At 38.2% G+C, this 21,544-nt stretch overlaps 1 protein-coding gene across 2 annotated transcripts in view; it reads right to left on the reverse strand.

Moving 5' to 3' along the window:
- Window positions 1-2,891: 2,891 nt before the first annotated feature.
- Window positions 2,892-21,544, reverse strand: part of ZC4H2 (zinc finger C4H2-type containing) — a 49,690-nt gene continuing 31,037 nt past the window's right edge. The window contains exons 2-5 of one of the 2 annotated variants that reach the window (XM_036439931.2): window positions 8,328-8,499; window positions 6,616-6,788; window positions 5,469-5,631; window positions 2,892-4,327 (exon numbers count right to left, since the gene is read on the reverse strand). In XM_036439931.2, coding sequence (XP_036295824.1) covers window positions 4,214-4,327; window positions 5,469-5,631; window positions 6,616-6,788; window positions 8,328-8,499 — 622 coding nt within the window. In that variant the 3' untranslated portion in view covers window positions 2,892-4,213. The remainder of the gene's footprint in view (window positions 4,328-5,468; window positions 5,632-6,615; window positions 6,789-8,327; window positions 8,500-21,544) is intronic. The other variant, XM_036439930.2, reaches the window with a different exon arrangement.

Genomic DNA, 21,544 nt, shown 5'->3' on the forward strand with positions numbered 1-21,544 from the left:
TAGCACATTCTCCTTGATCACCTGACCTGGATGCTCCAGGAGTGTTCCTTATGTGTATTATGTGAACTGTCCTGTTATTATTGAGACTTGGTTGCTGTTGACCCTCAGGCTGTACCTTCAATTTTCTCATCTCCAAGTTGATCACCAACTATTGCTAGGAAGATTTGATTTGTTTACTTTGTTTATCAAACACTCAAATAATACTTTCTATGTGCTCTTCATAAATATTATCTCATTTAATCTTCATAACAATCCAATGAAGTAAATTATTTTATAACTGCCATTGTACAGATGAGGTTCAAGTAGTAAATGAGCTCACCAAGGTTCACAATTAGCAAATCACATTGCTGACAGGTGAACCCAGACACTCTGATTTTAGTATCCATGCTCTTAGCTACTATACTATGTTGCTTCCCATATGTGATTATGTATGTGAAAGCACTAAGCACATTGCCCTCTAAATTATGGGTATCCATTAAATGGTGACCCTTTCTTTCTTTATTTGTAAAATTGTCTCTGAGACCCCACACAGCGAGTCTCTAGTTCTCAGATGGGAAATGTTGAGGTCAAAGAAGTTTGATAACATACTTAAGAATGCACTGCTTATAAATAAAATATTTGGGATTTGAACCCAGGAACAACTGATTCCTGTGTCAGTATTATTTCCCTGTATTTTGTCACATAGACACCACAGGAGTACACATGATCCTAAACCACCTTATGAGGAATTCTTGTTTAGGGATGGTCATTATTCCTCAGTCACAGCAGAAAATAATGTAGAAAAAAAGGGGTTTCTGCTTAGTCTCCAGGAGTGACATGAGTCTTTTACAATCATTAAATAGACTCAATGGCAGGTGAAAACAAAGCCTGAGAGCCTCATCAAGCTCCTGGAAAGGAACCATGACACTCAGCTATCAGCTTTCCTTTTATGGGAGGCCCTACAGGGGGTAATTTTTTTCCTCTTCCCTGTTTTCCCCATTATCCTCCCTTTCTATTCTCCTTTCTTCTCTTCCTCCTCTTCCTTATCACCATCAACAACAACCCAGGAAACCAGTCATAATTATTATAATTTTCTTTCTCATAATCTCCATTTACTGAATGCTTTTTGGGTGCTTTTCTAGGCACTTCACATGTATTGATTTACTTCAACTGCACAACAATGCTATGAGGAGAGAATTACTACCATTTCTGCCTCACATATGAGGAAATGAAAACCCAGAAAGGTTAATTAACTAAATAGTACATGGCCCTGAGTTAACAGCCTTTCCAGAGGTCACCTTGGATGATGTTGATTATTGTAAAAATGCTGTTAGTTGCTATTGGATAGCTGAGGGCATTACTGTAATAAGGAACTGGACTTCAAAGCATAACTGCTAAAAGTATTTGGTCTTCCCCTATGGACTGAGCTATCATCAGTGTAAAAGCAACTTTTAGCACAGAAAATGCATACAATTCATTCCCATTGTGTCAGGGAAGTAAAAAAGACCCCAGACTGTTCTCAGATTAGAATGCTTGGCTTCCAATGTGGCATTTATCTTAAATTGCCATGAGATCAGTTACCTCATCTATACTAGTAAAATATGGATTATAATAATGTATGCATTACTAACAGTATTGGAGTTATTAATGTGAGCATCAAATAAGAATGTTGAAAAAGGTGTAAAGCACTTTACCAATATGGCAACTGCACTTACTCTCCTCCTCCTCCTCTCTCTCCTTCATCCCACTTGTCTTATTTTACTCTATTTTTGTTCTTTTTCTCCCCTTCTTTACTCTTTCTTAACCATGTCTGGGACTTAACTGTAGCACTGCACTTAGGCAGAAGGAACACAGGCTATATGGGCAGATAAACCTGAGTCTGCTCCTGGCTTTGCCCCTTCCTAGATAGTCCTCCCTTTGCCCAGAGTGAGCCCGAGTCACCTTAAAAACAGGCTTGTGGTTGAACAAAACCTGGGGTGATAGAGTAATACCAGATAACATAAATAGTATGTATTTTGACTGCTCATCCAATCTACCTGGTGCTGGAGACACAAGGAAAAAAAGAAAATTCATACTTATTGAGTACTTACCATGTACCTGGCATTGCTCACAACAGCCCCAGAAGTAGGTACTATTATTTCCCCCATTTTCCATTTGAGAACACTAAGGCAGACAGAAGTTTTTGTCAGCTGTTGGGCTTGTGGAAAACACTATGGCAGTTTCATGTTCAGGATATTAATTAGAGAACCCTTGGAGAAGGGAAGAGAATGAGGCAAGATTGGACTGAGGGAGCTATTGAACTGCAATGCAGTATTACTGGAAACCTCAGTCCTCACTATGAGGAGCTCTGAAGATGGAATGGCCCTTTAGAGTTATTGCCTACCTATTGTATCTCTACAGGGGACCAGGCCTTCATATTCCTGCAACAGTCACTAGATTCCTAGTGCCTGATTTCTAGTTCATAGTTATTTCAACTACACCTGTTATCATGCCATCCCAAAAGGGAGAATAAAGGATTATGGACAAAAAGTAGAAGAAAAATGGTCCCTGAAACCAGACAAATCTGGGTTTAAATCCTGAAACTTTTCTTACTAGTCATTTGTTAACTATGGACAAATTATTTAACCTCTTGAACTTTAGTTTACCTTTTTGAAAAATGTCAATAAGAATACTTAGCTTGAAAGGTGTTTTGCATATCAAATGCAATCACTTATATAAAGCATCTTGTATAGAGACCTAGCACAGAGTAAGTACTGAGTAAATGGAAATAATTATAATAGCAAAATAAATTATTGTGCAGTGGTGTGCCAGGTTTTCTCATTTGTAGGATAGAGAGAATAAGAGTGAATAAGAGCTACCCAGAAGGGGAAAGGTCTTTACATCTTCCTGGTAGTTATAGGTACTCAGCAGCATTTACTCCAATGAACTTATGTTTATTTAAAAGGTTTTGTATAGACATAACACTCTCAATTTCAAAGAGCAGAGGAATCTCTATATTTTGAACACACAGACACTGTAGAAACTTAAAACTGCAGTTGAGTAAGGAAGGAAGGAAAGAAAAATATCTCTCCTTCCCCACCAGGGACTGAGACTTGGAGATAAAAACTTTTTCAGTCAGGCAACCCCCAACCCTGTCTCTTTTAGAGATCTGACTTTGGTGGAGTAGAGAGTTGTAGGGCTTTGGGACCCTGGTGCCTTTTCTTTAGGGAGGGAAGGCTACCTGCACAATCCACAGGAAAGAGTGTAGCCAGCAGCTGACCTGAGTTGAGGCTGCATTATAGAGGAAGACCCAAGAGAAGGAGGAATGAATGGAGAAGTCCCATCCACTCACATGTGTAAAGTAATTGCTACTCACTTGAATATCACTGTCACCTCTAAGATATAGAATTCAGTAGGTGCCAGAATAATGGTTTTGAACAAAAGGCAACACAATTGTCAGCCTGGGTCCCATCTAAGCCTATAGGAGAGCTGAAGCCCAATGACTTAGGTAGCAAGTTAGGCAGGACTTATAAAGTGGGTACAGCTCCAGTTCCCTGATTTCATTGTGGGGAACTTCTATAGACCTGTGAAAACTAGGACTATGAGAGAAAGGCCCGCGGATCACAGGATCCCCAGACACACAGCCTGGTACCTGAGAACTTTTGCATACTTAGAAGACTAGGGGTGCAGTGTGATGGTGAACTCTATAATGACAGCCAGGCCTCCAAAATTAACATAAAAAAGAGGGCTTCTCCAAATTACTTTTGGGCCTTGAGGATGAGATGAGAGTTGGGAAAATATATGCACCAAGCCTTTTGGAAAGTCCAGCAAGAAGACTGTTGTCCTTTCAATGCCTAAGGCAAACACACAGAAAGGGGGCACATTTTATACAAAACAAGATATGGGCCTCCCCCAATGCTCAAATTTTAGGTCCCAGCCTTCAGGCAGAAGAGACAGAGGATACATCTGGGCCTTCTGCCCTATCCTTAGCTCCAAACAAGAGCAGGGCTTGAAATGTGAGTGTAAAAGAAGGGATTATCAGACATACTGTTATTAGCACCTGAACCACATGTCTTCCTGAAAAAGAAAGCCGAGAGCAGAAAGAAATACCAGCAAAGTAAGAGAGGGATTGTGCTTCCATTACATTAAACAGGAGACTTGGTAGAGGTGGGAAAGGGTTGTTTCACATCAGGACATCAACTCTGGCCAAGGGAAAGGGTTATGAGCAGCAGAGCTCTATGTATTCTTCCTCTCTTCATTCATCCTGCTTCCGTTTTGGCTTTTTGGGGTTCCGGGACCGACTCTTGGCTTTGCACAGAGGGCATATAGGTGCATTCCGGTGAATTTGCTGATGACATGACAAGCAGGCCTGGTGGGGTACATAGGAGAAAGAACATTAGTGGTCAGATTCTCCTAGGCTATGGTTCAGCCTTTTGATTCCCAGGGTTCCAAAAACAGTTGTGATTTTTCCCAGCAGGAAGGAGCAGTAATTAGTGACTGAAACCCAAGAACAGAGATCAGTGCTGGATGTAAGGGATATAAAGGATAAAGGAGTGAGAGTTAAAAATGGGTATTGAGGAAAAATTTTCAAATCTCAGAAATAAGAAAAAATGAGAATTGTGTATCCATTTAGATTATACTGGAACATGGTTTAACAGGCCCACTCAAGAATCCATTCTCTTAATCAGGTATCAGTAAACATTTTCTATAAAGGCCAAAATAGTAAATATTCTAGATTTTTCAGCTCATATACTCTTAGGTGTGACTACTCAACACTACCTGTTTTACATGAAAGAATCTACAGGCAATACATCAATAAGCATGCATGTATAATATACCTTAATAATAAACTTTAAAAATAAAACTTTATTTATAAAAACAAGAAACAGTTCAGACGTGGCTGTAGGCTCTAGTTTGCTCACCTCTGCTCTCTGTTCAACTATTTACTCTTTTTTTTTTTTTTTAACTATTTGCTATTGATCAGTGTTCAAACTGTGACTTATGCTGATAAACTACAAAAGGCTTTTGTCTAATAGAGAAGCAGATTATTTATGTTCTGAAGAAATATAATCTCAAGTGTTACAGTTTTATTGCCCTATAGAACATAAACCAATTCTGTGTTTAACTTTGAAAATTTATTTCAACATTCCTTTCCTTCCCTGACTATATAATTATCTATTCCTCAAATGATCTTGGAACCAGCTTTGTAATCCTGTAGGCTCTGTCATTAAAGATACATATTTACTATATATTTGTACCAGTCATGCTTTTAAGATTAAAAATATATATATATAGTTCAGCAGAGCCTGCCAATCTCCTTGCGTTCTAACTCCTCTGAAAATGTGAAGAAACAAAAGAAGCAGTTCCACTCCAGCATACACATCACACTCCCCTTCCTCTGTATCCCAAACAAATGCTGTTTTAAAAAGGCCCCAAATAAGTAAAGCCAATATTCCAATGTTGCTTAAGGATAAATTGCTTCTTCTACAGCCCCTACCTAGCTCACTCACCTTCATGGGTGGGGGCTGCTGCCTGAAGGTGGCTGTCTGCCGGGTGTCCTGCTTCCTAGCCACTTGAAGTTGTTGGGCAGCAGCGGCTGCAGCAGCCAGGGATTCAGGGATGGGAGGCTCCTGAGGCTCCGTCTGCCACTCTGCTTTCTGCTTCTCAAAGTAACTATGGAGATGAGAGACATTAGCTGAATCATTCTGAAAATAGGAGAAGCTTATCCCTCTTAAAGAATTCATGCCACAGACCCAAGGAGGTTGGGCTGTGGCTCACTTCAGAAAGTTCCTGCACCCTCCCCATCAAAAAGTTCTTCTCCCTGGGTACCAGACCCATTGTCTACTGGAAGGGTAGCTCTTGCTCCTTGCTCTGACAGACCCAGAAAATAAATAAATCCCAGGGTTAGCAAAGTCTTAAAAGAGCATTCACTTATCCTCATCTCATGTTATTTTATAGTATTTCCATTGTGTCCTTAGGCCTTTACTGGCATACCTCTAGGAATAAGAAACTGACCACTTCCACAGGCAATCTGCTCTACCTTAAGGAAGTATATTTCATTGTACTAAACTGTACTTTGTCTCTCTGTAACGTGAGCCGCTGGATCTTAAGATGAAGTTCCAGACTAGCCTCTAGAGCACATGTGTCAAACACAAGGCCCGCGGGCCAAATCCGTCCCGCCAGGCCTTGCAATGTGGCCCGCACTGCGCTGTCATCACTGCACTCCGCTGCGTTTCCATCACAATGACAGTTTATGACTGTTCAGTAAACCATTTGGCCCGCGATTTAGGCTGGATTTTAGATTTTGGCCCCTTCTCTGATTGAGTTCGACACCCCTACTCTAGAGAGCATGAAAGCTTCTGTATTTTCAAAGGTTTTTGGACACCTTTCTCAATCTTGATTTGGGAAGTAACACACACACACACAAACATAGCTTTGTATTGTTAAAATTGCACAAAGAATTTTAAATACCATCTAGTAATTCTAGTCTAATCATTCTTCTTTTGTTATAACAGCCCAACACAGGAACGTGCCCAAGGTCATGCAATGAGTCAGCCACTGACAGGCCTGGGGCAAAGAATGACTTTCACACCAAGCCATTTGTGTGTATATGTGTGTGGTTTGTGTATGTTTCAGGACAGGGGGAAGGCTGCTTACTCCAAGGATAGCTTCTCCTCCTCTTCACATAAATCAGGGAGCCTCTGCAGGCCAAGAGTCATGCGCAGGGCATCCACATGTTCCTTCAGTGGCTTATACTCATCATGTAGCCGGCGAGTAGATTCTAGGAGCTTGTTTAGGTCATTCTCAGACTGTTTGATGGTATTTTCCATCTGGAACACAGAGTAAGGGAGGAACAGAGCAAATACCCCAAGATTCTCCATGATGCTGTATAGGTGAGTAGATATAGCATAGGCTCCAGAGCAAGACCAATATATGGTCAAGTCCTCAATCTGCTATGTATTCTATGTGACTCTTGTCAAGCCTCAGTTTCTTTATCTATAAAATGGTGATAATATTAGTGCCTACTTAATATAATCTTGATGAGGATTCAATCACTGAATTTATATAAAGCTCTCAGTACAGGGGCTAACACAGAGTAAAGGCTCAATAAATGGTAGTTATTATTCAAATACAGCATTCTAGAGCTGGAATGGCCTTTAGAGCTAATTTAGGGGAACTCACCACTATTTTATAAATCAAGGAATTGTCTCAAAGAGAAGGAACTTCCTCAGAGAAATATTTCTTAGGGGGAAAGCCTAGATAAAAATTCAGGGCTTCTGCCTCCCAGGCCAGTGGCCTTTCCCTCAAATTAATGGTTCTCAAAATGTGATAACAAAATCAGCAGCATCAACATCAGCATCAGCATCACCTGGGAACTCATTAGGAATGCAAATTCTCAGTCCCCAACTCAGACATACAGAATCAGAAACTTTAGGGTGGAGTCCAACAATCTGCTTTAGTAGGTTCTCCAGGTGCCTGATGGATATTCAAGTTTGAGATCTAGTCACCTAGATTCTCAGTCCCTCTGTGGCTAATATCTTGTTTATTTTATTGGCTCTGTATTCTTGGGTTAGCTGGCAGCAGAACTGCCAACTCCTCATGAGATCCTGGAATCATGTGATTGTGTGACACAAAAAATTTCAAATACCTACTGTTTGAATTGCATTCAGAAAAATCAAGAAATAAGTATTACCACAGAAGTGAGTTTCCCAAGAATAGAAACTCCTTCAAATATAATTTTTTAAAACTTCTCATTATCATAGGCTCTGAGTTGGAAAGGACCTTACAAGTCAACAGCTTCAAAAACTCTCCTGGTGAAGGAATCATCAATACTGTGGCCCAGATAGGCGATGATTCAGACTCTGATTGAGTAATTCCAAATAGTTAAAAACTTGCCATGATAGCATAGTTCATTCACCACGTTCCAATAATATTCAAAACAGAGACTCTAATGGGGCCCTCCTTTGGCATGCTGGCAGAGGTGATTTTTTGAGCTTAGTTACAGAAGCTTTGGAGCTCTTTAGGCTGGACTCCAGAGTCAACTGCCTGCTCTACTTTTTACCAAGGCTAGCTCCTAACTCCCAGACTCCAGTAATAAGCACATCAGAGCTGAATTATACCTTAGATGAATTCCTCGACTGAATTCCTCTTATAGTACAGAGAGGACTAGGAAGAAGGGACTTGTCCAGTGATATACAGTGACAGAGTCAGGCTGGATCTCAGAATTCCTGAATTTTTCCACTCCAACACAGCCCAAAGCCTACTACCCCAAGTTGGCCACAGCCATATCTTAAGGGGAGACTACAACACTCACTATTACCTATTTCTCAAAGAGCCCAAATGCAAGTTTTAGGCAGCCAGCCACATACCACATTGATGTCAGCATGGATTAGTCGGAGTTCCTCCACATGGGCCATCTTCTCTTGTAGGAGGAGGTCCATTTCCTGCTTGTATTCCTTCAGGTGTCTCTCTTCTGATTCAAGGGCTTCAAACTCAGCCTTCAAACGGGTCTTGATCTTCTCCATCTGCAGGGTCTTATTCCTGCAATTCCCCAAAACCAGGATACAGACCAGAAGAAGAGAGGAAAATGAGTTATGCTCTGAGCCAGGGCAATCTTTCTAAGTGCCCCTCTCTCCAAGAGGAGCCAAACTGAAGCCATCTCAGAAAAGTTAGAAGATTCTCTTTTTTTGAGATAAAAGCTTAGTGAGTCTCAAATGGAAATAATTTTGCTACTTTATGGGGCATTTTCAAACGTGGGACAGGTTTTACCTCCCACCCAAGATGCCAACCATGACTTCCTGAGAAACTCCAGAGCAGCACTGTCCAATAAATATTTTACAATGATGGAAATGTTCTGTATCTATACTTTTCAATACAGTAGCCTCTAGACACATCCAGTTATTGAGCACTTGAAATGTGGCCAGTGACACGAAGGAACTAAAATTTGAATTTCATCTAATTTTAATTAATCAAACTTTAAATTTAAACAACCACATGTGGTTAATGACTATCAAATTGAGCAGCACAGGTCCACTCATCAGTTACAGAAGAACAAGGCAGAAAGAATTGTAGTTCATTTCTTTTCTTAGAAAAATAAAACGTTTTTCTGGTTGTTATATTCCAATTGCATACCCTCTGACTCAGTAATCCCATACCTGGAAATTTTTTCTAAGAAAATAATGGAGGGAGGGAAGGAGGGAGGGAGAGAAAGGGGAGAGAGAGAGAGAGAGAGAGAGAGAGAGAGAGAGAGAGAGAGACTTACAAGGGATCTCTTATTGGACAATCAGCTGATTTCACAACAAAAACACATCAGGCCAGAAAGGAGTGGTAGGAAGTATACAAATAATTAAAAACAAGGGGCTGAATCTCAGACTACTCTATCCAGCAAAGCTATCATTCAAAATTGAAGGTGAAATCAGAAGCTTCACGGAAAAAAAAAAAAAGAATAAAGGAGTTTATTACCACCAAACCAAAATTTCAAGAAATACTAAAGGGGCAGTTGCAAGAATTAAAAATAGAGAGGTAGAAACACTGGCATAAAGAAAAAAGAATGGCAACAAACAAGGACCTAACAATAATAACTTTAAACATAAATTGATTAAATGTTCCAATCAAAAGACATAGGGTAGCTGAATGCATAAGAAAGCATGACCTATATATATGGTGTCTACAAGAGACTCACCTTAGAACAAAGGACTCACACAGACTAAAAGTGAAGGGATGGGAAAAAATGTTTCAGGCAAGTGGAAATTAAAAAAAAAAAAGCTGGGGTAGCAATATTTATAACTGACAAAATAGAACTCAAGAGGAAGGTTGTAAGGATAAGGAAGGCCACTTCATAATACTAAAAGGATCAATTCAGCAAGAGGCTATAACTCTGGTAAATATATATGCACCCAATAGAGGAGCATCTACGTATAAAAAATACTTCTGAAGGATATCAAGAGAAAGATCAAAAGCAATAGAATCATAGTAGGGGACTTCAATACCCACTGACACCACTGGATAAATCTTCTAGAAAACAACAACAACGAGGAGACAGCCATCCTAAATGACACTATAGAACAGATGGAACAAACTGACATCTTCAGGACCTGACATCTTCAGGACCTGAAACCCAAAGCTGGAGAATATATATTCTTCTCAAGTACACATGGGACATTTTCAAAGATAGTCCTCATGTTAGGACATAGACTAAGTCTCTACAAGTTCAAGAATATTGAAATCATATCAAGCATCTTCTCAGATTGCAATGTGATAAAATTAGAAATCAACTATAATAAAAATAATCATAAACAACCAACTATACAGAGGCTTAATAGCATGCTATTAAACAATGAATGGGTTACCAAAGAGATCAGAAAGAAATAAAATGTCTACTGGAAACAAATAAAAATAAAAGCACGACAAAGCAAAATCCATGGGACACAGTGTAAGCAATGTTGAGAGGGAAGTTCATAGTAATACAAGCTTACCTAAAAAAAGTAGAAACACATGTAATAAGTTATCTAACCCTACAACTTAACGAATTAGAAAGAGAGCAACAAGAAAAACCCAGAGTAAGTAGAAGGAAATAAAACTCAGAGCAGAAATAAATGACATAGACACACACACACACACACATATATATATATATATATATTTTTTTTCTTTTCCCCCCTAATAAAACCAATAGCAGGTTCTTTGAAAGGATAAACAAGATTGATGAATCTCTTGCCAGACTCACTAAGAAATGGAGAGTTCCCCCCACCCCCCAAAAAAAATCAGAAAGGAAAGAGGTGAAGTAACAACTGAATGCATGGACATACAGAGGTGTGTAAAAATATACTAAGAATAACTCTACTCCAATAAACTGAACAACCTTGACAAAATGGACATATTCCTAAAAAATATATACAACCTTCCAAAACTCAATCAGTAAGAATCAGAAAACCTGAATTGACCAATAACTACTGATGAAATTGAAGAAGCAATAAAAAAAAAAAAAAATCCACGAGCAAACAAAAGCTCTGGTCTGGACAGCTTCACAGGGGAGTTTTACCAAACATTCAAAGAAGAACTAACATCTATTCTCCTCAAATTATTGTATTCGCAAAAAATGCAGAAAGAAGGAACACTTCCAAGCTCCTTTAACTAAGCCAGAATTACCCTAATTATCCCAAAACCAGATAAAGACAAAGAAATAAAATGAATTAAAGGCCAATATCTATGATGAACATAGATGCTAAAATCCTCAACAAAATTCTAGCAAATCAGACCCAGCAATACATTAGAAAGATCATACATCATAACCAAGTGCAATTTATTCCACAGATAAAAGGCTGGTACAATATTCACAAATCAATAAACGTGATACATCACATAAACAACCGTAAAGGTAAAAAAATCACATAATGATATCAATAGATCATAAAAAGTATTTGACAAGAGAGAGAAAATGGCGGAAGAATAGACAGGCGGATTCTGAGACTTGTTCCGAAGCAGAAAGAGAGAGCAGCTGAGGGTCTGCTGTGAGAGTTTATTAGCAAGCCAAGAGAAAGCCAAACACCAGAGAAACTGGAGGGCTGCTAATCAGGGTACCCCTGACAGGGAAGCACCCACAGATTAATAGCAATACAATCATAGCAGGAGATTTTAATACCCCACTGTCACCTTTGGACAAATCATCTAAACAAAAAACAAGCAAAGAAATATCAATCCTAAATGATTCACTAGACCAGATGGAATTAATCGACATCTTCAGAACATTCCACCCCAAAGCCACAGAATATACATTCTTCTCAAGTGCACAAGGGTCATTTTCAAAGATAGATCACATGTTGGGACATAGGCATAGTCTCTTCAAATTCAAGAAAATAGAAATCACACCAAACATCTTCTCAGATCATAGTGGCATAAAACTGGAAATTAACTACAGTAAAAATAACCCAAAGAAATCAAACACATAGAGACTAAACAGCATGCTATTAAACAAGGACTGGGTTACCAGAGAAATCAAGGAAGAAATTAAAAACATCCTGGGAACAAATGACAATGAAAACACAACTATCCAAAATCTATGGGACACAGCAAAAGCAGTTTTGAGAGGGAAGTTCATATTCCTACAAGCCTATTGCAAAAAACAAGAAAAAATGGTAACAAATTATCTAACTCTACAACTCAAAGAGTTAGAAAAAGAGCAACAAGAAAAGCCCAGTGTAAGCAGAAGGAAGGAAGTAACAAAAATCAGAGCGGAGATAAACGACATAGAGGCCAAAGAAACAATACAGAAGATCAACAAAACCAAGAGCTGGTTCTTTGAAAGGATAAACAAGATAGAAGAACCTCTAGCCAAGCTAACCAAGAAACAAAGAGAGAGGACTCAAATAAACAAAATCAGAAACGAAAGAGGTGAAAGAACAACAGACCCCGCCGAAATACAAAGGATTGTTACAAAATACTACGAACAACTCTATTCCAACAAACTGAACAACCTGGAGGAAATGGACATATTCCTAGAAAAATACAACCTTCCAAAACTCAATCAGGAAGAATCTAAAAATCTCAATAGACCAGTGACTTGGGAAGAAATTGAAACAGTCATCAAAAAGCTGCCAGTAAACAAAAGCCCAGTGCCAGATGGCTTCACAGGAGAGTTTTACCAAACATTCAAGGAACAACTAAAACCTATCCTCCTCAGACTATTCCAAAAAATTTAAGAGGAAGGAACACTTCCAAACTCCTTCTATGAAGCCAGCATCACCCTAATACCAAAACCAGATAAAGACAACTCAATGAAAGAGAATTACAGGCCAATATCCCTCATGAACATAGATGCCAAAATCCTCAACAAAATTCTAGCAAATCGGCTCCAGCAGAACATCACAAAGATCATACACCATGCCCAAGTAGGATTTATTCCAGAAATGCAAGGATAGTACAATATCCACAAATCAATAAACGTGATACATCACATAAACAAATTGAAAGATAAAAATCATACAGTCATATCAATTGATGTAGAAAAATCATTTGATAAAATCCAACACCATTTCCTGATAAAAACTCTCAACAAGGTGGGAGTACAAGGATCATACCTCAACATAATAAAAGCTATATATTATATGATAAACCCACAGCCAACATCATACTCAATGGGCAAAACCTAAAACCATTCCCTCTAAGAACAGGAACAAGACAGGGATGCCCACTGTCGCCACTCCTCTTTGACATAGTACTGGAAGTACTAGCCATCGAAATTAGACAAGAAGAGGAAAAAAAAGGCAACCAAATTGGAAAAGAAGAAGTAAAGTTATCCTTATTTGCAGATGACATGATATTGTACATAACAAATCCCAAAGGCTCCATTAAAAAACTAATTGACTTAATAAATGAATTTGGCCATGTAGCAGGATACAAAATTAACGCCAAGAGATCTATGGCATTTCTATACACCCACAGTGAGCTTACTGAAACAAAGACTAAAAAAGCAATTCCATTTAACATCACACCAAAAAAATTAAGATACCTAGGAATAAACAACTAAGGAAGTAAAAGACCTATATGCAGAAAACTACACGACACTGAAAAAAGAGATAGAGGAAGATGTAAACAGATGGAAGAACATACCTTATTCATGGATTGGTAGAATCAACATCATCAAAATGTCCATACTTCCTAAAGCAATCTATAGGTTCAATGCACTCCTCATTAAAATACCAACGGCATATTTCACTGACCTAGAAAGAACTCTCCAGAAGTTCATTTGGAACAATAAAAGACCCCGAATAGCCACAGCAATCCTGAGAAAGAAGGGTAAAGTAGGAGGGACCTCAATACCAGACTTCAAACTGTATTACAAAGCCACTGTTCTCAAAACAGCCTGGTACTGGCACAAGAACAGACATATAGATCAATGGAACAGAATCGAGAACCCAGATATCAACCCAAATCACTATGCTCAATTTATATTTGACAAAGGAGGTACGAATATACAATGGAATCAAGACAGTCTCTTCAATAAATGGTATTGGGAAAATTGGACAGATACATGCAAAAGAATGAAACTAGATCACCAACTTACACTATGCACAAAAATAAACTCAAAATGGATACAGGACTTAAACATCAGACGGGAAACCATAAAAATACTAGAAGCATCCACAGGCAGCAAAATCTCAGACATATGCCAAAAGAACTTCTTCACTGATACTGCCCCTAGGGCAATGGAAGCTAAAGAGAAAATAAACAAATGGGACTACATCAAAATAAAAAGCTTTTTTACAGCAAAAGAAACCATCAACAAAACAACAAGAAAGCCCACTGTGTGGGAGAACATATTTGCAAATGTTACCACTGATAAAGGGTTAATCTCCATCATCTACAAACAGCTTATACAACTAAATAAAAGGAAAATGAATGATTCAATTAAAAAATGGCTTATTTTCCGGGGGATGCCTTATATTTCACTCAGAAGGAAACCTGTAAGTAGGTCTTATTTTCGGAGGATGTCTTATTTTCGGGAAACATGGTATGTAATAATTTCAACAATAAATATTTAAAAATAATAATATTAATAGAAATAATAACCATAAATGTAAATGGATTAAATACTCTAATCAAAAGACATAGGGTAGGGAATGGATTAAAAAAAAAAAAACATGACCCATATATATGCTGTGTACAAGACATCCACTTCAGAACAAAGCACTCACACAGACTGAAAGTGAAGAGATAGAAAAAAATTCTTCAGGCAAATGGAAGTGAAAGAAGGGGGAGATGGCAATACTTATAGCTGACAAAAATAGACCTCAAAGTGAAGGCCATAACAAGAGACAAGAGATAATGAAGGCCACTTCATAATATAAAAGTGATTGATAAAATAAGTGGATATAACTGGTAAATATATTGTATATGCACCCAATACAGGAACATCCAAATATGAAAAAACAAAAAAGCTTTTGGAGGATTTTAAGGGAGGACTGACAGCTATACAGTCACAGTAGGGGACTTTACCCCATTGACATCACTGGATAAATCTTTTGGACAAAAAAATCAACAAGGAAAAAATCAATCCTTAATGACTCACTAGATCATATGGTACTAATTGACATCTTCAGAACATTTTACCCCAATGCTACAGAAAACACTTTCTTCTCAAGTGCACAGGGGACATTTCCAAAGATAGAACACATTTTAGGATACATACAATCTCTATAAATTCAAGAAGATTGAAAACATATCAAACATCTTCTCAGATCACAATGGCATAAAATTAGAAATCAACTACAATAAAAACACTGAATAACATTCAAACACATGGAGGCTAAATACCATGATATTAAACATTGAATGGATTATCAAAGAGATCAAAGAAATAAAAAAAACACCCTGGAAACCAATGAAAATTAAAACACAACAATTCAAAATCTATGGAAAACAGTTAAAGCAATCCTGAGGGAAGTACATAGCATTATTATAGGCCTACCTCAAAAAATAAGAAAAACTTGTAATAAGTTATTTAACTCTACATCTTTAAAATATATATATACACATATATTTTTTTAATTGATTTCAGAGAGGAAGGGAGAGAGACATCAAAACATCAATGATGAGAAAGAATCATTGATTGGCTGACTCCTGCATGACCCCCACTGGGGATTAAGCTTGCAATTGGGGCATGAGCCCTTCACGGGAACAGAACCTGGGATCTCTCAGTCCACAGGCCAACGCTCTTATCCACTGAGCCAAATGGGCTGAGGCTCTAGATCTACATCATAAAGAATTAGAAATAGAGAGAAAAGAAAAGCCCAGAATAAGTAGAATGAAGGTAATAATAAAGTTCAGAGTGGAAATAAATGATATAGAAACACAGGAATAATACAAAAGATCAATAAAACAAAGAGCTGGTTCTTTGAAAGGATAAATAAGACTGATGAACCTCTAATCAGACTCACCAAAAAACAAAGAGGGAGGACCCAAATAAACAAAATCAGAAATGAAAGATGTAAAGTAACAAACTGACCCCACAGAAATACAAAGGATCATTTAAAAGAATACTAGGAATATCTCTATTCTAACAAACTGGACAACCTTAACCAAATAGACATATTCCTAGAAAAATACAATCTTCCAAAACTCAATTAGGAAGAACCAAAAAACCTGAAGAGGCTGGTAACTAGTGATGAAATTGAAGCAGTCATTTTAAAATGTGCCACATACAGAAGTCCTGGTATGGACAGCTTCACAGGGGAGTTTTACCAAACATTCAAAGAAGAACTAAAACCTATTCTCCTCAAAATATTCCAAAATATTTAACAGGAAGGAACACTTCCAAACTCTTTCAATGAGGCCAGCATTGCCCTAATACCAAAATCAGATAAACTACAAGGAAAGAGAATTACAGACCAATATCCCTGATGAACACAGATGTTAAAAGACTCAACCAAATATTAGCAAATCTGATCAGGCTATCAGGCAGGCAGGCAGGTTAGTGGTTAGGAGCCAGCAGTCTCGGAGTGAAAGGGATGTCTGACTGCCTGTTTAGCTCCAATCCCACAGGAATCGGGCCTAAACCGGCAATTAGACATCTCCCAAGGGGTCCCAGATTGGAGAGGGTGCAGGCTAGGCTGAGGGTCAACCCCCACCCCCCAATGCACAAATTTCATGCACTGGGCCACTAGTAAAAACATAAAAATAGAATGTAGAACACTAATCCAACCCCCCAAAACAAACAAACAAATGAAGTTTAAAAATAATAATAAAGAAAGAAAAAATTTAGTTTCTTATGTAAAAGATAAAAAACGTTAAGTAGTGAAGTTGGTTCATTTCAGCTGAATATTTAATGTACCATGGGGGCTGGTCTAAAATCCCTCTCCACTGTTCTGTCTGCCAGGTCTCAGCTTCCTGCTAGTCAGCACTATGTTGAAGCTCCCAGCGATCCACTGCTCCTTGGTGTCAGATGCCACAGCATTGGTGTCAGCCAGGTGGGACCACTTGCCTGCTTTTAGTTGTCTTTACTCAAGTTTCTATTTCTGACACTGCCTTTAGGTGGCAGTGTTTCTGTATTAGTTTCCAGGATCATGTGGCCCTTCAACACAGTCCCCAAGGGTTCCCTGAGGGTATTTTGAATTTTTGTTTCCCTGGCGAGGGCGAGGATGGATGCAGCTGTGCTGCTTAGGAGGGGCCTGGTCTTCAGGAGAAAAATGTCTGTTCAGGGTTCTAGGCATCTGACCGTCCCAGAGCTGGCTTCCTGATCACCTCTCCCTATTTGTTCCCAGCTTCCACAAAGCCACCTTCCCCTAAACTGCAGCCATGGTGAATGTTTGTAATTGAAGTCCTGGGTTTTGTGAGTAAAATTACGGAGATTTTAAAGACAGAGCAGCCCTGCCACTGCACGATCTCCCCACCCCCCACCCCACCCCGCACTGTGCATCCAGTGCAGTTCAGGGCTACCTTTCTTGTTGCAGCCCTGTGGACACCCTTTCATAGTCTAGTGCTACACATGTACCCAATAGCTGTGGGCTTTGATCTAGAGTCCCCCACTGCCAGCAGCCCTGTGGACACCTTTTCACAGTCGAGTGCTACACTTGTCCCCAAGGGAAGGGATGTTGGTGCAGCGCATTCTAGGCTGCATGTGTCTCCCTCCCCCCCCCCCCCCCCCCCCCCTGCCAGATCTCCGATCCTACCAGTTTCCTGGCTAGCTCTGATCTTTCTGTCCAGAGATTCTCTCCAGCTGTGTTTAATTCACCAGTTCTGGGTGGATGTTATTTGATTCAGCTGTTTCTTCAATCTGCTCCATGAGAAGGTGCCAGACTTATTCGCCCATTTGGCCACCATTTTGTCTCCCCCGTACAAACTTTTTAGGAGCCCATAGCCAGGGAGGCTGGAGTCTGGGTATTCATGGGTTCGCAACCATGGCAGCTGGTCCCCGGCTGTAGGGTCCTGGGTGTTGTCCAAGGTTTCCCTGGGTGGAGGTAAGGCTGGGCTTCCAGACACACCCTCTTTCCCCTTCAAGATTGGAGTGGTCTCTGTGGCAGAACCAGCCAACCGAGGATGGATTTCATCAGTAATAGAGGCTGCCCAGCCAGCGGAACCTGGTCCACCAGTCCCCAACACTCCTGTGGAATATAATTGTCCCTCACTCACACATACACACACTCCCGGCACATTCATGCTCTCCCCTTTCACTCTCTCTCTTACTGCCCTCGGTCAGCCGCTATCTTGGATCCTTCTCTTCCTTCTTCATATCCCAGATTTACTTCTTTTATTGTTTCCTTTCTTTTGAGAGAAATTCCTTTAGCTATTATTTTAGGATATACCTGCTGGTGACAAATTCTCTTAGTTTTCCTTCATCTGAGAATGTCTTAATTTCTGCTTTATTCTTCATGGATATTTTTGCCATATATAGTTGTTTTTTCAGGACTTAAAAAAATCATGTGTCAAGTCCTTTTGATGTGTCATGTTTTATGATGAGAAAAGTACTGTAATTCAAATTGTTTTCAACTGTATATAAAGTGCTATTTCTCTTTGGTTAAGAAATTATTTTTCTCCAGTTTTTAGACATGAACTGTGATGTGGTATGGTAAGAATTTACCCTGTTTGCATTTCATAAAGTTACTTGAATCAGTGGGTGTACTAGTATATCTTTTGACAGATTTTTCATTATATATTTTTTTCCATTACAGTTTATATTCAATATTATCTTGTATTAGATTCAGGTGTACAATATAGTAGCTAGAAAAATCATATACTTTGATTTTTCAAAGTGATCTTCAATATTTTTAGTTCCACCTGGCACCATACATAGTTACTATAATACTACTGACTACATTCCCTATTCCCTATTTACATCACTGTGACTGTTTTGTAATTACCAATTTTGTTAACCCCTTCACCCTTTTCACCCAGGCCATAACCCCCTTCCTCTCTGGCAATCATAAATTTTTCTCTGTATCTATGAGTTCGTTTCTGTTTTGTTTGTTCATTTATATTTTTTCAAAATTCACATATAAATGAAATAATGTCATATTTGTCTTTGTCTGACTTATTTCACTTAGCCTAATATCCTCTAGGTCTATATTGTCCCAAATAGTAAGATTTCCATTCTCTTTTATGAATAATATTCATTGTACATAAGTAGCACATCTTTTTAACCATTGGTCTGTCAATGGACACATAGGTTGCTTCCATATTTGGCTATTGTAAATAATACTGTAATAAACATAGGGATATGTATGTCTTTCAAATTAGTGTTTGGAAATTCTTGAGTAAATAACCAGCACATTGTTTTCCATAGTGGCTGCATCAATTTATCATCCCACCAACAGTGCATAAGGGTTACCTTTTCTCTACATCCTCACCAACATCTGTTGTTTGTTGGTTTATTGATGATAGCCATTATGACAGGTTTGAGGTGATTTTAGTTATTATTATAATTTACATTTTCTTGATGATTAGTGGCATTGGACATATTTTCATTTGTCTATGGTCCATCTAAATGTCCTCCATGGAGAAATGTCTATTTAGTTCCTCTACCCATATTTAATTAAATTTTGGGGGGGTCTTAAGTTGTATGATGTCCTTATATATTTTGCATATTAACATGTTACCAGATGGATCATTGATGAATATCTTATACCACTCAGTAGGTTGTCTTTTTGTTCTGTTGGTTTCCTTTTCAATGCAAAATATTTATTTTGATATAGTCCCATTTGTTTATTGTTTCTTTTGTTTTCCTTACCTGAGAAACATATCCAAAAAATATTGCTAACAGCAATGTCAAAGAGTTTACTTCCTATTTTATTTTAGGAATTTTATGGTTTCAGTCTTCCATTTAAGTTTTAATACAACTTGAGGTTTTTGTGTGTGTGTTTTTCTATATGGTATAACAAAGTGGTCTAGTTTCATTTTTTGCATATAGTTGTCCAGTCTTCCCAACACCATTAATTAAAGAGACTCTATAATGTTTCTTTTTTAGTCACAGATTAATTGACCATGGAGGTATGGGTTGATTTCTGGGCTATTTAATCTGTTCCATTGATCTATGTGTATTTTTCTTTACTTTGATATCATGCTGTTTTGATCACTACAGTCTTGTTGTATAGTTTGATATCAGTTAGTGTGATATCTCATACTTTGTTCTTCTTTTTCAGGATTGCTTTGGCTATTTATGGTCTTTTGTTATTCCTTATAAAATTTAAGATTATTTATCCTAGTTATGTGAAAAATGTCTTTGGCATTTTGAGTGGGATTGTGTTGAACCTGTAGATTGCTTTGGGTAATATGGACATTTTAATGATGTTAATCCTCCCTATCCATGAGCATGATATAGCCTTTCATTTACTTGTGTCTTCTTGAGTTTTTTCTGGGACCTGTCATACCTATATTTTTCTGATTTCTTCCCTTTAAAAAGAGAATATATGTCCAATGCCTGCCCTACCACTATAATTGGGGAGCAGATAATTTGTCTGATTTCATAACTGGAAATAAATTGGAAATAAGATCAATCATCACTCAAATCTTATCCCAAATGAATTAGATGATATTAAAATGAGACTTTTGAAATGGACAATGATGCTGGAATAGGTTAAGATATTTGGGATTGTTGGGGGGTGAATGAGTTTTGTACGTGAGAAAGACATGCATAGATGTGGGATTGGGTGGAATGTTATGGAATGTATTGTGTTCCCTTTAAATATATGTGTTCAAGCCCTATTCTCCAATGTGATTATATTTGGAGAGAGGACATTTAGGGAGATAAAAAGATAAAATAAGTCATCATAGTTGGGCCCTATATGATAATGGTGCATTTATAAGAAGGATAAGGGATGTGAGTTCTTTCTTTCTCCACATCATTAGAAAGTAGAAAATGCCATGTGAGGACCCAGGATAGAGGTAGCCATTTATAAGACAGGAATATCCCTTACCAGAAAACAAAATCATTGGCATCTTTACCAAGGACTTTTAATCCCTCGGACTATGATGAAATAAATGTCTGCCGTTAAAACCACAATAAATTTTTCACTGTGGCACCCTAATCTCACACATGCACAAGTAAAATGTGGTGGATGGCCACATTTAGAAACAAGAAATCCTGGATATTAACAGAGTGCTGCTTGAAATACATACACACACACACACACACACACACACACACACACTGAATGGCCAGATTATTGTGATCTCTGAATGAATAATAATCTAGCCAGTCAGCATATATATATATATATATATATATATATATATATACACACACACACACACAATATTAGAGGGCCTGGTGCATGAATTTGTGCATGGGTGGGATCCACCCAGCCTGGCCAGGAGGAGGGGACATGGGCGGTTGGCGGGCCTGCCTGCTGGTCGAACTCCTGGTCGAGGGGACAATTTGCATATTAGCCTTTTATTATATAGGATATACACTGAATAGCCAGATTATTATGCATCCAGAGATAATAATAATCTGGCCACTCAGTATATATATATATATATATATATATATATATATATATATATATATATATTTATATATATATATATATATTTATATAGATATTTATATATATAAATTTTTTTAATTATTTTTTTTTCAAGCAGCACTCTGTTA

Source organism: Pipistrellus kuhlii, unplaced genomic scaffold (assembly GCF_014108245.1).
Source record: "Pipistrellus kuhlii isolate mPipKuh1 unplaced genomic scaffold, mPipKuh1.p scaffold_m20_p_16, whole genome shotgun sequence".
Classification (NCBI taxonomy): domain Eukaryota; kingdom Metazoa; phylum Chordata; class Mammalia; order Chiroptera; family Vespertilionidae; genus Pipistrellus; species Pipistrellus kuhlii.